At 46.6% G+C, this 13,189-nt stretch overlaps 1 protein-coding gene across 2 annotated transcripts in view; it reads right to left on the bottom strand.

Moving 5' to 3' along the window:
• The window catches only part of CALN1 (calneuron 1), a 483,009-nt gene that overhangs the window by 443,559 nt on the left and 26,261 nt on the right, over positions 1-13,189 (bottom strand). Inside the window, exon 1 of one of the 2 annotated variants that reach the window (XM_040973778.1) lies at positions 4,340-4,538. The exons of the other annotated variant lie outside the window; for it this stretch is intronic. Coding sequence (XP_040829712.1) covers positions 4,340-4,462 — 123 coding nt within the window. The 5' untranslated portion in view covers positions 4,463-4,538. Of the gene's footprint in view, positions 1-4,339; positions 4,539-13,189 lie in introns of those variants that run through there. 2 annotated transcript variants of the gene reach the window in all.

The following is a 13,189-nucleotide window of genomic DNA, read 5'->3' as shown; positions in this document are numbered from 1 at the left end:
TGATGTCAGTCTAGCAGATGATGACAGCTTGGTTAAATAGGCAATAGGCCTTAAGTCACAAGGTAGTTTGTGAGTCCTGTTTATGTCGAGATTCTTTTTTATAAAATATTCAGAACAAGGGTGGGAGGGAGAAGTAGAGAAAATTTCCCTTTGAATTTCCACCGCTTTCAGAGTCAGCAATTTAATGACTCATGCATTCTAAATCCTTGCTTTGTCTACACGTTTTCATTTCCAAATACTAAAAAACACTTTGTTTGGAACATGGGCTATTTTTAGCTCGTATATCAATAGTGTGCATCCACATCTCCTCATATGAGAGCAGTTCCCTTTGCACGAGGCCACAGCAACATCCCGGGAGTGGGATTGTTTACTTAACAGAGGTTTGTTGAAACTACCTGGGTGGCTCTGTTCCCTGATGACTCTATACCAGATGGCCTCCTGGTCCCAGTGACCAGTGAGTCAGCTCTCAACCTGGTACAATGAGTCCCAGGCCTCACAACCTGACCCAAAGGGAAAGAATATCCTGTCAGACCTCCCAAGTCAAGGAACCAACACCTTGATGGCTTAGAGTCAAGTGAAGTCCTCACTGCTTTGCTTCCTTTTGAGACTTCTATGGGAATTAAGAAAGGGAGATCCCTCTGCCTATAGGTCATTTCCCCACATACAATGGGAAAAAGTCTGTAGCACAGACAGGAATGCATGGTCTAGAGAATTCTCCAGCCTTCTGTTAGGCTGAGAAGTGAGAGGCAGGGCCTGGCAAGGTAGCCTAGTGGCTAAATCCTCACCTTGCGTCTCCCAGGATCTCATACAGACCCCAATTTGTATCCCAGGTGTTCTACTTCCCTTCCAGCTCCCAGCTTACAGCATGGACATTCAATAGAGGACAGCCCAAAGCCTTGGGACCCTGCAACCACATGGGAGACCTGGAAGAAGCTCCTGGTTCCTGGCTTTAGATCAGCTTATCTCTGGCTGTTGTGGCTACTTGGAAAGTGAATCAGTGAATGGAAGATCTTTTGCTCCGTATCTCCTTCCCTCTGTGAATCTGCCTTTCCAATACAAATAAATAAATCTTAAAAATAAAAAAAGAAAGCCAGAGGCAAACAGACCGGAAGAATGACAAGAGGTGCAGAGGGAGTTTGTAGTCCCTAGCTGATGTGTAGTGACTTTCTTGAGACTCTACGCAGAGTCTCTAGCCTTCTCTGTGTGCCCCACATCTTCGGTTCCACAGCTTGCTGGTTTGTGTCCTGTGGAAACCTTCTAAAAAGGCCCTAATGTGGAACCTTAATAGCAAGAGTCTTCCCAGGACTCAGTGGACAACCAACATACTTTGAGTAGCTCCTAAAATCACTGCTATCTCAATCAACTGGGTAACTTTTCTGCTCCTTGCTCTCTCCTCCTTAGAGTGGAAGCAACCATGTGGACAACAGAATGACTGATATCTCAGAGGACAGGACAATGTCATTATGCTCTCCATGCCACAACAGGAGCAGCTGTGCTCCAACATGCTGACCCCCCTTCCAGAACATGATTGATTTGATCAGGTATGGGTAGCAATGAGTTCGTTTTCTGGGGGAACTTGGAACTGAAAGCTGACATTACCAGTGAAGGCTGGCTGCTCAGTGGATGGCTCCTTGAGATTGATTGTTTCTATGTTGACAGAGAAACCAGAAAAACACAGTTTTATCTGGTTTGCTATACCCATCTAGACCCCTTTCCCATTCCTCCTAAGGCTCAACTCTATGGCCTTAGATTCCATGAGATGCCCTCTGCTCTATCCCCATTCATGTCTTTCTAACATGAACTCCATTTCCTTCCAAGGGCCTTATTGGATGTCTGATTCCATTACCAGTATGTAGAAAAGATATTTGGAATGGCAGGGGGTGGTGGGGGGGGGCGGTACATAGAGCACGCTAAGGTTATTCCTTGCTATATTGTAATGTTGCCTTATTCTGGTCACACCATGCATAACCACTAGACCACTGCAGTTGGTAAGCAGCGACAGCACTTTGAAACCATTTGGGATTGAGAAGAACCCTGATATCTTGCAGGTTAATCCCAGTACCCAGGTCATGCATTATGTGAAGAGGTATCTAGCCTAAGTATTGAAGGATGGGGGCAATGTCTTGTGGAAGCTAATGTGAGAACAGGTTCCAGATGGACCATGCTTCCTGTTCCCTCCATGTCCAAGCCCCTGGTGCTTAGACTCTGGCTGCAGAACTCCCTCCCGTGGTTCTACCACTCTCATCCTTTGTCCTTTTATCTGCTCCTTCCTGCTCACAGCACAGAAGAGTTTTTCAAGAAGCACAGAGGTATGCCCCTCGAGGAATTAGGAATTGGCAAAAGTGTATTAATTTGGTATTTGTTTATGTGTATGTGATAAGAAGCAGCCAGGGGATCTGGAAACCTGCAAACCTTAGTTACAGAAAGGACAAATAGCTACAAAGGAGAAGCTGATGGCTTGGGAGAAGCTGACGCAGCAGGTTATCACCTGCAGCCAGAGACAACTGAAACTAAACTGCCCTGCAACCACTCTGGCCAAAAAATTCTGAATTCTCAAAAACACAGGAACAAATGGAGAAACAGTTGGGAGGATGTTGAGCAAATGGGAGCTTACTAACGCCACGAAAGACTTCTTCACATCTAGGAAGGTTAATAAGTCCTCTGTAGCAGCAGCCATGTTGGTCATTTGTCACAGCCTCATAGGACAAATAGGAACATTTTTCTAACCCTTTCTTGCCTCCTTCTCAATACAGGCTCCCTTTTCCTGGAGCAAGTATTCAATATTCTGTAACATATTCTAGGCCAGAGAAAGGTCAAGTAGAATTTCACTTTTGGTTTGGATGGTGCCTCCTGCTTAGGACCCCTTCCTAGAAGGGATGAGCTGGGGCAGGGTTGCATCCCAGGACATGCTGGGACCTTCGGCCAACCTTCTTGAACAGTGTGTTGATTTGAGCCTGCCCCTCATCATGTTTCATTTCTAAACTCCATGTTGCCCTCTACCAAACTTTTCCTCAAGCCAAGGAGAAGGGCTTACCCTCAAAGACCAGCACATTCTTTCCAGGGATTTCATCAACTTCTACCTTTGATTTTGCAAACTAATCAGGTTGTGTTACAGAAGATTGTGAAGGAAAAATCCTGCAACCAACTAGGTCTGGAGCTTGCATTCTAGTCCCAGGCTGAAGACCAGAAGCTCCAATCAAAATAGTCTCACTTCTTTTGCTTGCCATAAATCTAACCCTAATCTCCTTGCCCCTGCCATCAATGCTTTTTGGTGACACTGGATATTAGTGGCACAGAAGGCTGGAAATCCCATTAGTCTTAGGGAATCAATTTCCGAACACACCTGTTTATAGGACTCACCTATAAACAGATCAATTCTTGATGCCACTACCACACAGATCAAAATTTCTTTCCATACAAAACTACCCAGTGTTACAAATTCCTCTTGGATTTTGACAGCCATGAATACCTCCAAGGGGGGGGGGGGAAGAACAAGATAAAGAAAAATAAACAGGGAATCCCGTAATGTGGGAGCATACAAAACCCATCAGCCCCAAACAAGCTTTTCTTCTGTGCACAGGGAGAGGTGGGGTAGCCTAGTGGTGAAGAACAGAAGATTCAACTTGACAAAGACTTGGGTAGGAACCCTGAATTAAACTCTGACTGTGTGATCCGGGAAAAACTGCTTGATGCTTGTCTTATTTTTCTCTATAAAAATGGAGTTCATGATGCCCATCAGGGTTATTGGAGGAGTAGTAGAAATGACCTTTGCAAAGCTCTCATGTCCACACCATTGTATAGTTCACGGTCTACAAATTAATATGTGCTGTTGTCACTTCTCAGACACAGATTGACTTGGCAAGCACTTCTGGTGGCTGGTAGTTCTAGCTGAAGCCAGGAGCTTGGAAACCCAGTGCACGTCTCCAGAACCTGGGTACTCAAGCTGTGACCTGCTGCCTCCCAGGATCTGCATCAGCAGGAAGCTGGATTCAGGAGAGAGCTGGGTCTGGAACCCAGGAACGGACTCCAGATCCACTGGTCACACAGTCACCACATGCTTTTCTTATTCCTACCAGTTCCTAATAGGGTCAGTTTGCAAGCCATGCCCCCGCCCCGTCCACACACCATCTCACACACCATCAACAGTAGCTGTTGGCCTCCAGAAATCTGCCTCCATCTAGCTGAGAGGCTCAACCCTGGGACCCCTCCCAGATGTGCTGTCTGGATTCTCCTCTCCACCCCAGACACTCAGCAGCAGAGACCCCCAGATCCCGCGCCACCCCCTACCTGAGGGCTGCACAACAATCTAGATCCTGGGGGTTGGGGGGGAGAAGAAGACTTGCCAGGTGGGGAAGTCGGGGGCCTGGCTCCTCGGCGGCTCCTCTCCCCCTTCGGGGGCTCCTCGCTCCCCCTTTGTCTCATTCTCGGGCTTCCCCTCTCCAGGTTGCTCAGGCAGCCGCATCGGGGGTCCAGGGCGATGATGCCAGAGAGATTTGGGAGCGCATCAAAGGAGCGTCAGCGGAGATACTGAGACTCTGCAAGGAGTTGACAGAGACTTAACTGCTGGGAACAGCATGGATGATCAGTTACTCAAAGGCAGTCGCCTAAATAATTCACGCCCTCCCTTCCGTATTGATACAGGACAATGACAGAAACACAGGCTGGGCACCCAAAATATAATTACAGCTGTGACAGCCGTTGAGTTATTCATAAGGCCTCAATGTCACCGAAGAGAATGACACAGCAAACCAATCGTGTACTTCGAGAACCCACCTTAATATTTGCAGGTATTTTCCATGCACACCCACTGAGCCTTGGCAGAGCAGAAGCCTTGGGGAAGACAGATGTAGCAGCCAACTCAATTGCAAACGGCAAGAAAGCTTAGCTCCTCATAAGCACATATCAAGAGAGAGGCACAGAATTCAAGTGCAGTGCCCAGTTGGAGATTTTCCATCTTACGGAGCGGGCTCCAGTTAAGGCTCTTGAGCCTGTCAACAGTCCCAGGGCAATGTCACTCAAACCTCAGAGCAGAGCGAGCATGCGAGAGTCATTCTTGTTACCAGCTTCAATCCAAACCGTATGTACAGCTGGACATCGGCAAGTTTTGGCTTCCTTTCCCTTGTCCTCCCATCTCCTCTGCTCTCTCCTCCCCTCTCCCTTCTCCTCCCCTCTCCCTCCTCCTTCCCCTCCCCTCTTTGTTTTCCCTCTCCTGCTCTTACATCCCTGCCCCTCTCCCTTATCTCCTCTTCTCCCCTCTTCTCTCTCCCCCTTTCTCTCTCCACCCCTCACCCCCAACGTATGGGTGGTTCCATCTCAGCTTGGGTGTCATTGGTTCTGAAAGCCATCCTTAACTCAATTTCTTCTGCAGCTGTATAGGTTACCCTCTCTGTTCCTACTCCTCTTATTTGTTCACCATCTTTGAGCTAAGAAAACTTCTGGAGTCAGGGCAATGCTGTGTGGCCTTTAGGCCCAGAAGTGACAACCTTAACGTATGGTTTTCAATAAACACAGACTGAGCTGACAGTATTTGATTCCATGGTGAAGTTAAAATAGCAATACTAATACAAAAAAATTGGTAGAGATGTCATGCTCAGAAAATATGATGGGAGGATCTTGGAAGACCCTGTCATTGTGTACCGAGTCCTTGTCTGCACATCATTGTGGGCAGTGGTGCTGCCCAGCACCAGGCTTACATGTCCCCATTTCTCATTAGTGTGACCAGGATGTGGCATCATGGAAAGGGTCCCCTTGTACTATTTCCAGCATCTGGATCCATGCCTAGGAGGCAGTTGCCTTAGAATCCAGCCCATGGTGGATAAAAATCAGCAAACAGGTGCCTGATGTCCTAAAAGGTATTGTGGACCTAGCTGTAAATCTGCATACTCAGTTTCCACTGATTATCAGCCTTGTCCAGATCAAAGGAGACTGGCCCAGCCTAAAGTGCGGTGAATAATGTGCCAGCTACAAGAATGAGTGAATGGCAGACATGTAAGTCAACTGAGTGCTTTGTAACTTTCACAATGACCAGAAACTCCCCCCGTCCCCAGCCTGAGTCAGGGCTTGGCAGACAGTGTCTAAAGTCTTTGGTTCCCTGAGAACTGGTGACGGGGGAAGCGGAGAATTTGACCTTCCCTGCCAACAAAGGAAAGGCTGCATGGACACCGTATACAGAAAGTTTCTCAAGGATAGAAGGTGGGGTGCCAGCACTATGGGACAACGGGTAAAGCTGTTGTCTGCCACATGAAGATTCCATATTGGCACCAGTTCGTGTCCCAGCTGTTCCACTTCTGATCCAGATCTCTGATAAGGCAGCTGGTAGAGCAGAGGTAGATGGCTCAAGTCGTTGGCCTCTGCCACCCATGTGGAGGATCCAGAAGAAACTCCTGACTCCTGACCCAACCCAGCTCCAATCATTCTAGCCATTTGGTTGGGGGATCCGATGGATCTCCTTCCTCTCCATTTTTCTTTCTCTCTTTCGCTCCCTCTGCCTTTTAAATAAATGCATCAGCTTTTAAAAAGTGAAAAATTGGGTTTCATCCAACCTGTGTGTAAAACATCCACATAAAAGCACTGGGTCTCAGATTCAAACACACACACATACACACGCTTGGCTTCAGACAGATGCACAGCCCAGCACTTCTCTCCAAATGCCCACCCATATATGTACATGCACACACATATAACACACGTGCAAACACGCATGCAGACCAGTATTAGTCTTCAGACTCAAACACACATGCACCTGCACAAAACAGCCCTGGATCTTGGACACATGTGTGCGTGCACACACACACACACACACACACACACACACACACACACACACACACACACACTGCTGTTTCAAAGGATAACATCCTCTTCAGACACATGCACAAGTCCTCATCCATGTCCCGATAGAGCACTTTCTCCCCCCCGTCTTACACACTTTGTGACTCACACACTCACGTTCATCACTGCAGCCAGCTTCCCCTCCCAACCCCCTGTGCACACACACCTCTACTTCACATCTCTCCAGTGCTCTCATTCAGCTCAACAGGAGCAACTAGTCTCCCGTGTCATTACAGTAGACCTGCCAGAAAGGAAAGTGACATTTTAATTTCAGCTTTGTTTGTGGTTGCTATGGCGGTGCCAGCACCATGCAACTGGTGACTGGTGGGAAACACAGATTTCCAAAGGGAGTCAGGATATGCAGAAACTTTAGAATCTTGTTGAGTGTTTTTTTTCCTCAGGCAGGCTCTTCCCAGCAGAATGGGCACTAGGGCAGGGTGCCCCTGGCTCATTAGGCTGCCAAAGTGGCCATGCAGCTAGGGGAGTGCTGGGCACCGATGTGCAATTGATAGTCACTGGGCGATAGAACCCAATCCACTTAATTACTTGGAACACACCCACAGCTCAGCTGGAGCGTGGCATGGAGAGCAACTCCCTGCAAGGAACAATTGCTCCTGCTGCTCACTTGGCCTCTGATGCCCTCCACTGCAGTATTCACATGGTGCCAGAGAAGCACAGAGCCAGGGGGACCCCAAATGGACTTGGCATCTCCAGTCAGAAGTCATCTCATTATTCCTTCCTACATCCTGGCTGCCTGGCTCTGATATGGAGGAGGCCGAGCTAGACCAGACCACCCAGAACCAACCCCCTGAAGCTGGTATCTACCTAGAAGATGGACCTTCATTTCATCCTCTTATCTAGAAGCTTCCCCAAGACAGGAGGCTGCTAAGGCTCCTGTTGCCTTCTGTGCCTTGGGTTTCACTGTGATCGCTGGCTGAAAACAGTGTGTCCCCAAGTTCAGTGATTGCTTCATCTCCTGATGAGATTCTTAATTTCCAGACTTTGCCCTCTAAGTCCATTTACCAATTTCCTTTTCATTGTAATCATTTCAAAGGTCAGCCAGGAGCTGAATTTGCAGCCCAAGTCTTGAAGTGTGAACTTTGGGACGAATTTCTGTACCCACATCTGTGTCCTCTGCAGTTTTTCCTCCCCATAGATGACCCCATCTTCCAACTTCTACTAGTACCCAAAATCCCTCCTGAGCCCATTCGGTCACTCTTTTAGAGTCCGTCTCAGTGAGAATCACTCTGGTTCACTCAAGAAATGAGGACGCCCGTGTTAGCCCTCCAGGTGCTCTGGCATCTCCACCACTTTTTACCAATCTATCACATGCAGAGACTGGCAGCAAGGTGAGCATTGTCACAGCTGATAAGATGTCCCTGATACCTACTTCCCATCAAGCAGATCCTGGGCTTGAGTCCAAATTTTGCTTTTGAGTGTAGCTTCCTGCCATGTGCATCTCAGGAGACAACATCGGGGTCCCCCCTCACACATGTGGGTGGCTTGTGTTTAGTTCTTGGTCCCTGGTTTTGGACAAGTTTCAGTTGTCTGGGCATTTGAACAGTGAACCAACAAATGGAAGATCTCTTGCTTTCTTTCTTGCTCTCATTTTCCCCCCTCTCTGCCTTTAATATAACTGAACAAACAAATACATAAGAGAATATAGATGTTCACACCACAGCATACGCTCTTCGGACCTTGAACAAGTTGCTTTCACTCCCTGTGCTTGAGTTCCTGAATCTGCAAAAAATGGATCTAATAGTACCAGCATCATTGTAAAGTTGCTGAACGGTGCTAGGCACAGAGCTAGTGCTGTTACTGCCTCTTGCTTCATTTTACACCTAGTAGGTGCTAGCTAGCACCCACTCTGCTTGGAGGGGTGCAGGGCTAAAATCAGCATGGAGTGAGGGTGGGGAATAACAAGGAAGATATAGTAAACCTACAGCCTCCTGGTGCTCAGGATGAAGCTGAAGACTCAGAGGGAACATGTGGGACAAAAAGGGCTGATTCTGGGCCCCCCGGCGCGGTGGCGCAAGTGGTTAAGGTCCTCGCCTTGCACACCCGGGATCCCATATGGGCGCCGGTTCTAATCCCGGCAGCCCCGCTTCCCATCCAGCTCACTGCCTGTGGCCCGGGAAAGCAGTCGAGGACAGCCCAAAGCTTTGGGACCCTGCACCCGTGTGGGAGACCCAGAAGAGGCTCCTGGCTTCGGACTGGCATAGCATCGGCTGTTGTGCTCACTTGGGGAGTGAATCATGGGACGGAAGATCTTCCTCTCTGTCTCTCCTCTCTGTATGTCCGCCTTGCCAATAAAAAAACAATAAAAATAAATCTTTTAAAAAAAAGGCTGATTGTACTTCGCTAGTTGTAGTGGGTATTGCGGTACAGTGGCTTCAACTGCTGCTTGGAATGTCCACATGCAAAATCGGAGTATCTGGTTTCGATCCTGGCTATTCCACTTCAGATCCAGCTCCCTACAGAGGTGCCTGGGAAAGCAGAAGTTTGCACCCTTGCCTCACACATGGGAGAATCATAGAATGAGTGTCAGGCTAATAGTTTCAACCTGCTTCCTGAAGGTATTTAGAAAGTGAACTCAAGAGTGCAAGATCCCTCCTTTTTTTCCCCCCTATTTTTGCTCACTGTATCTTTAAACCAAGTGAAAATAATTACTTTTCAGAAATTAAGACTGCTAGGATCAGGTTATAGCTAAAAAATTAAGTATTTGTGAATAGGGAGTACGAGCCTGCCCTGCTTGGAGCGTGGGTTGGATGGCTTAATCAATTTCTATGAGTTTGAAGGAACTGTGATTCCCAGATTGACACTTGGAGGCCCTGTTCAAAAATTTTTTTACCAAGATGCATTTCCTTCTTTTCCGCCACTGAATTAGCCGTGTCTGGGGACCTTTGCTAGACTTGTTCATTGTGGAAAGCCACTTTGTAAGCATAATCAGAGCCTTACGTGCACTTGACCGTGGCTTCCACATGGGTCATTCCTCTAAAACCCTTCATAAGAAAGATACAACATTGGATCCATAAGGAAGACTCTTGTTTGTTACAACTGAAGAGAAGTGCATTCTGGAAACAATTGTTATTCAATGTTGTATGGAGTGGCTTGTACTGAATGAGGTCATTAGGGTACAACTTGCACTCAGAGGCAGAAAAAGAGCCCCAATATTAAATGGTGCAGTCACTGGACCACGTGAGTCCTGGAACTCCTGAGGGTCTTAAAGAGGCTTACTCCTGTCCCAAGGGTGAAGGGCCTTCAAGTCCCAACACCGGCCTGATGCCCACTATCCCCAAAGAGGGGATTATCCATTACCATTGCAGATATTTTAACACAAAGGAATTAAATACTTACAAGTACTGGTTCAACATGCAGGAAGTATCCACTGCGTTCCAGAAAAATGCAAAAGCATGTCCATATATATATTCTTACCCATGATAGAAAAATGAAATTTATCCAGCTGGCATGTGCACCATCTGGTTAAGCTACTGTCTGCAATGATGGCATCTCAAATGAGTGCTAGTTTGAGTCCTGGGCTGCTCTGCTTCCAATCCAACTATTTGCTAATGTGTCCTGGGTAACAGTGGAAGATGGTCCAAGTATTTGAGTTTCTATAACCCAAGTGGGGGACCCTGACAGAGTTCTAGGCTCCAGCATTTTTTGACCTAGCCAAAGCAGCCATTTGGATAATGAATCAGTGGTTAAGATTTTGTGTGTGTGTGTGTGTCCTCTCTTTGTCATTCTGCCTTTCAAAGAAATAAATCTTATCAAAAAATCAAAACTTATTTCCCCTCTCTGTTTTATACCAAACCCATAGCATGAAAAAAGCTGCAAGGGAACTTTAACATCTTCGACCTATTTGGGTACAAAACTATATTTGCAATTCATGCATATGATGATCTTCAGAAAGTTTGCAAAAAAGGTGTATTATGAAAACGTTATGTGTATATTTCAGTTTTTGTGCCAAAATAATTCACTTCATCCTTCCACAAGTTTTTCAAGTCCTTTTGTGTATATTCAAGCATAGCCTAACTCCTGAGGTCACAGATGAATACTGGAATTAGTTCCTCAAAAAAAAGCTGCATACATTTCTTCTACAGCTGTAACTTTCCAGGGCCCTAAAGTCACTTTGTATTCTGACTTGGAGTCACACTAAACCCCAAATCCTCAAAAAGGAAACAAAGAACTGTGCAGTGCTCTGCTCAACTAAAGTGGAAAACCACAATAAACCATGTATGTCTTGACACTTTAGCGCAAAAGCCAGATCCAAAAGCAGATGTCATAGCTGCCACTTGCCCTGCCTGCATCCCACATCAGGGTGCCTGGGATGCAGTCAAGGATGGCCCAAAGCTTTGGGACCCTGCACCAGCGCGGGAGACCCGGAAGAGGTTCCTGGTTCCTGGCTTCAGATCAGCGCAGCACCGGCCGTTGTGCTCACCTGGGGAGTGAATCATCAGACGGAAGATCTTCCTCTCTGTCTCTCCTCCTCTCTGTATATCTGACTTAGTAATTTAAAAAAATCTTTAAAAAAAACAGTACTAGCAAGAAATAATGTGTAGATGAGGAGACCCTATTTATAATTGCAAAATAGGTAAATTATATAAGTTCTACATATGTAAAAAAATTTGTTCAGAGGGAGAAAGCAAAGTAATTATACAAACGTATTTCAAGTTTATAGCAATATGACACAGAGAAAAAGTCCTTTCCAGTTACTTTAAAACATAATATTTTGACTGTACTTTCCAAGTGAGACATGTCCTCAGGATAAAAAGAACCTCCGAAAAATAATAAAGAGATTCATAAAATGTCATTAGGAACCAAGACTTTGGATAATATAAAAAGGACTGTAAGTATAAAATTTTAAAGCTCAATAAGAACTCTGAGATGAAGCTTGAATAAAAACACCAGGTCACACTCATGATTTAGGTCCCTGTTTTTAAAAACTATGCTGTATTCCACTTCTGCCCACCAGAAAGGTTTCAGAGTAATAAGCCTAAGTAGCACCAGGAGCATCTAAACTGTGGTGTCCAAACACCATGGACACTTCCCATGGTCCCTTCCAGGGAGGGCCTGCGGCTCTCAGGCCTGACAGCAGGGAAGCCCTGAATGAAGTCAGGTGACACAGAAACCGGGTTGATGACACGCCCAATGACCACATAGGGCACAACCCTTGATTCTGAAGACTGACATAAAGGTAATTGCTCAGGTGCCAGCTAATTTTTCTTTTTTTTTTTAAACAAAAGGTAAAGCAAAGAATACCCTTACTCCAGATTTTCTATACAGATGAGATCACAGAAGAAACCAGGGATTCATGAAGCTAGGTTCTTTCTTAGAGAGAAATTGCAATTAATATATTAGGAGGAGGGGACTTTGTGGTGCAGCAGGGGAGGCCTCTGCTTGGGACGGCTGCATCCCCTATCAAGGTGTCTGCGGAGTCCTGGTTGCTGCACTATAGGGTCAGCTCCCTGGGAATGCACCCTGAATGCAGATGAAGCCACAAGTACCTGAGCTTCTGTTATCCATCTAGGAGATTCAGAAGGATTCCTGCCTCCTGCTGTGTCCTCTCCTCTCCTCTCCTCTCCTCTCCTCTCCTCTCCTCTCCTCTCCTCTCCTCTCCTCTCCTCTCCTCTCCTCCCATCCCTCTCCTGCTCCTTCTCTCGCCTATCTCTCCTCTTCTATCTTCTCTCTTCTTCTCTCTTCTCTTTCTCCTCTTCCTTCCTCCCCTCCTAATCCTTTTATCCTCTCCTTCCTCTCCTCTCCCCTCCTTCCTCTCCTCTCTCCCCTCCCCTACCCTCCTCTCTATCCATCTCCCTTCTTCCTCTCATCTCACTCTCCTCTCCTCTCCTCTCCTCTCCTCTCCTCTTCTTTCCTTCTCTCCTTCTTCTCCTCTCTTCTCTTCTCCTCTCCTCTCCTCTCCTCTTCTTTCCTTCTCTCCTTTCTTTCTATTTCTTTTCCTCTTCTCTCTACGTCTTCTTCTCTCCTTCTTCTCTCTCTTCTCTTCTCTCTCTTCCTCTCCTCTTCTTTCCTTTCTCCTTCTTCTCCTCTCCTCTCCTTCATCTCTATCCTCTCCTCTCTCTCCTCTCTTCTCTCCTCTCTCTCCTCTCCTCTCCTCTTCTTTCCTTCTCTGCCTTCTTATCCTCTTTCTTTCTCCTCTCTCTCCTCTCCTATCCTCTCCTTCTCTTCCTCTCCTATCCTTCCTCTCTTCTCTCTCTCTCTCTTCTCTTCTCTTCTTTCTCTTCTCTTCTCTTCTCTTTCTTCTCTTCTTTCTCTTTCTCTTCTCTTCCTTTCTTCCTTTTCCTCTTCTTCCTCATCCTCTTTTTTCCTTTTTTTTCCTCGCCTTCCTTCTTCTTCTTTT

Source organism: Ochotona curzoniae, unplaced genomic scaffold (assembly GCF_017591425.1).
Source record: "Ochotona curzoniae isolate NIBS_2020 unplaced genomic scaffold, NIBS_Ocur_1.0 contig_2321, whole genome shotgun sequence".
Classification (NCBI taxonomy): Eukaryota; Metazoa; Chordata; class Mammalia; order Lagomorpha; family Ochotonidae; genus Ochotona; species Ochotona curzoniae.
The sequence above is the reverse complement of the archived record's forward strand: the minus strand, read 5'-3'. Positions and strand labels throughout refer to the sequence as shown.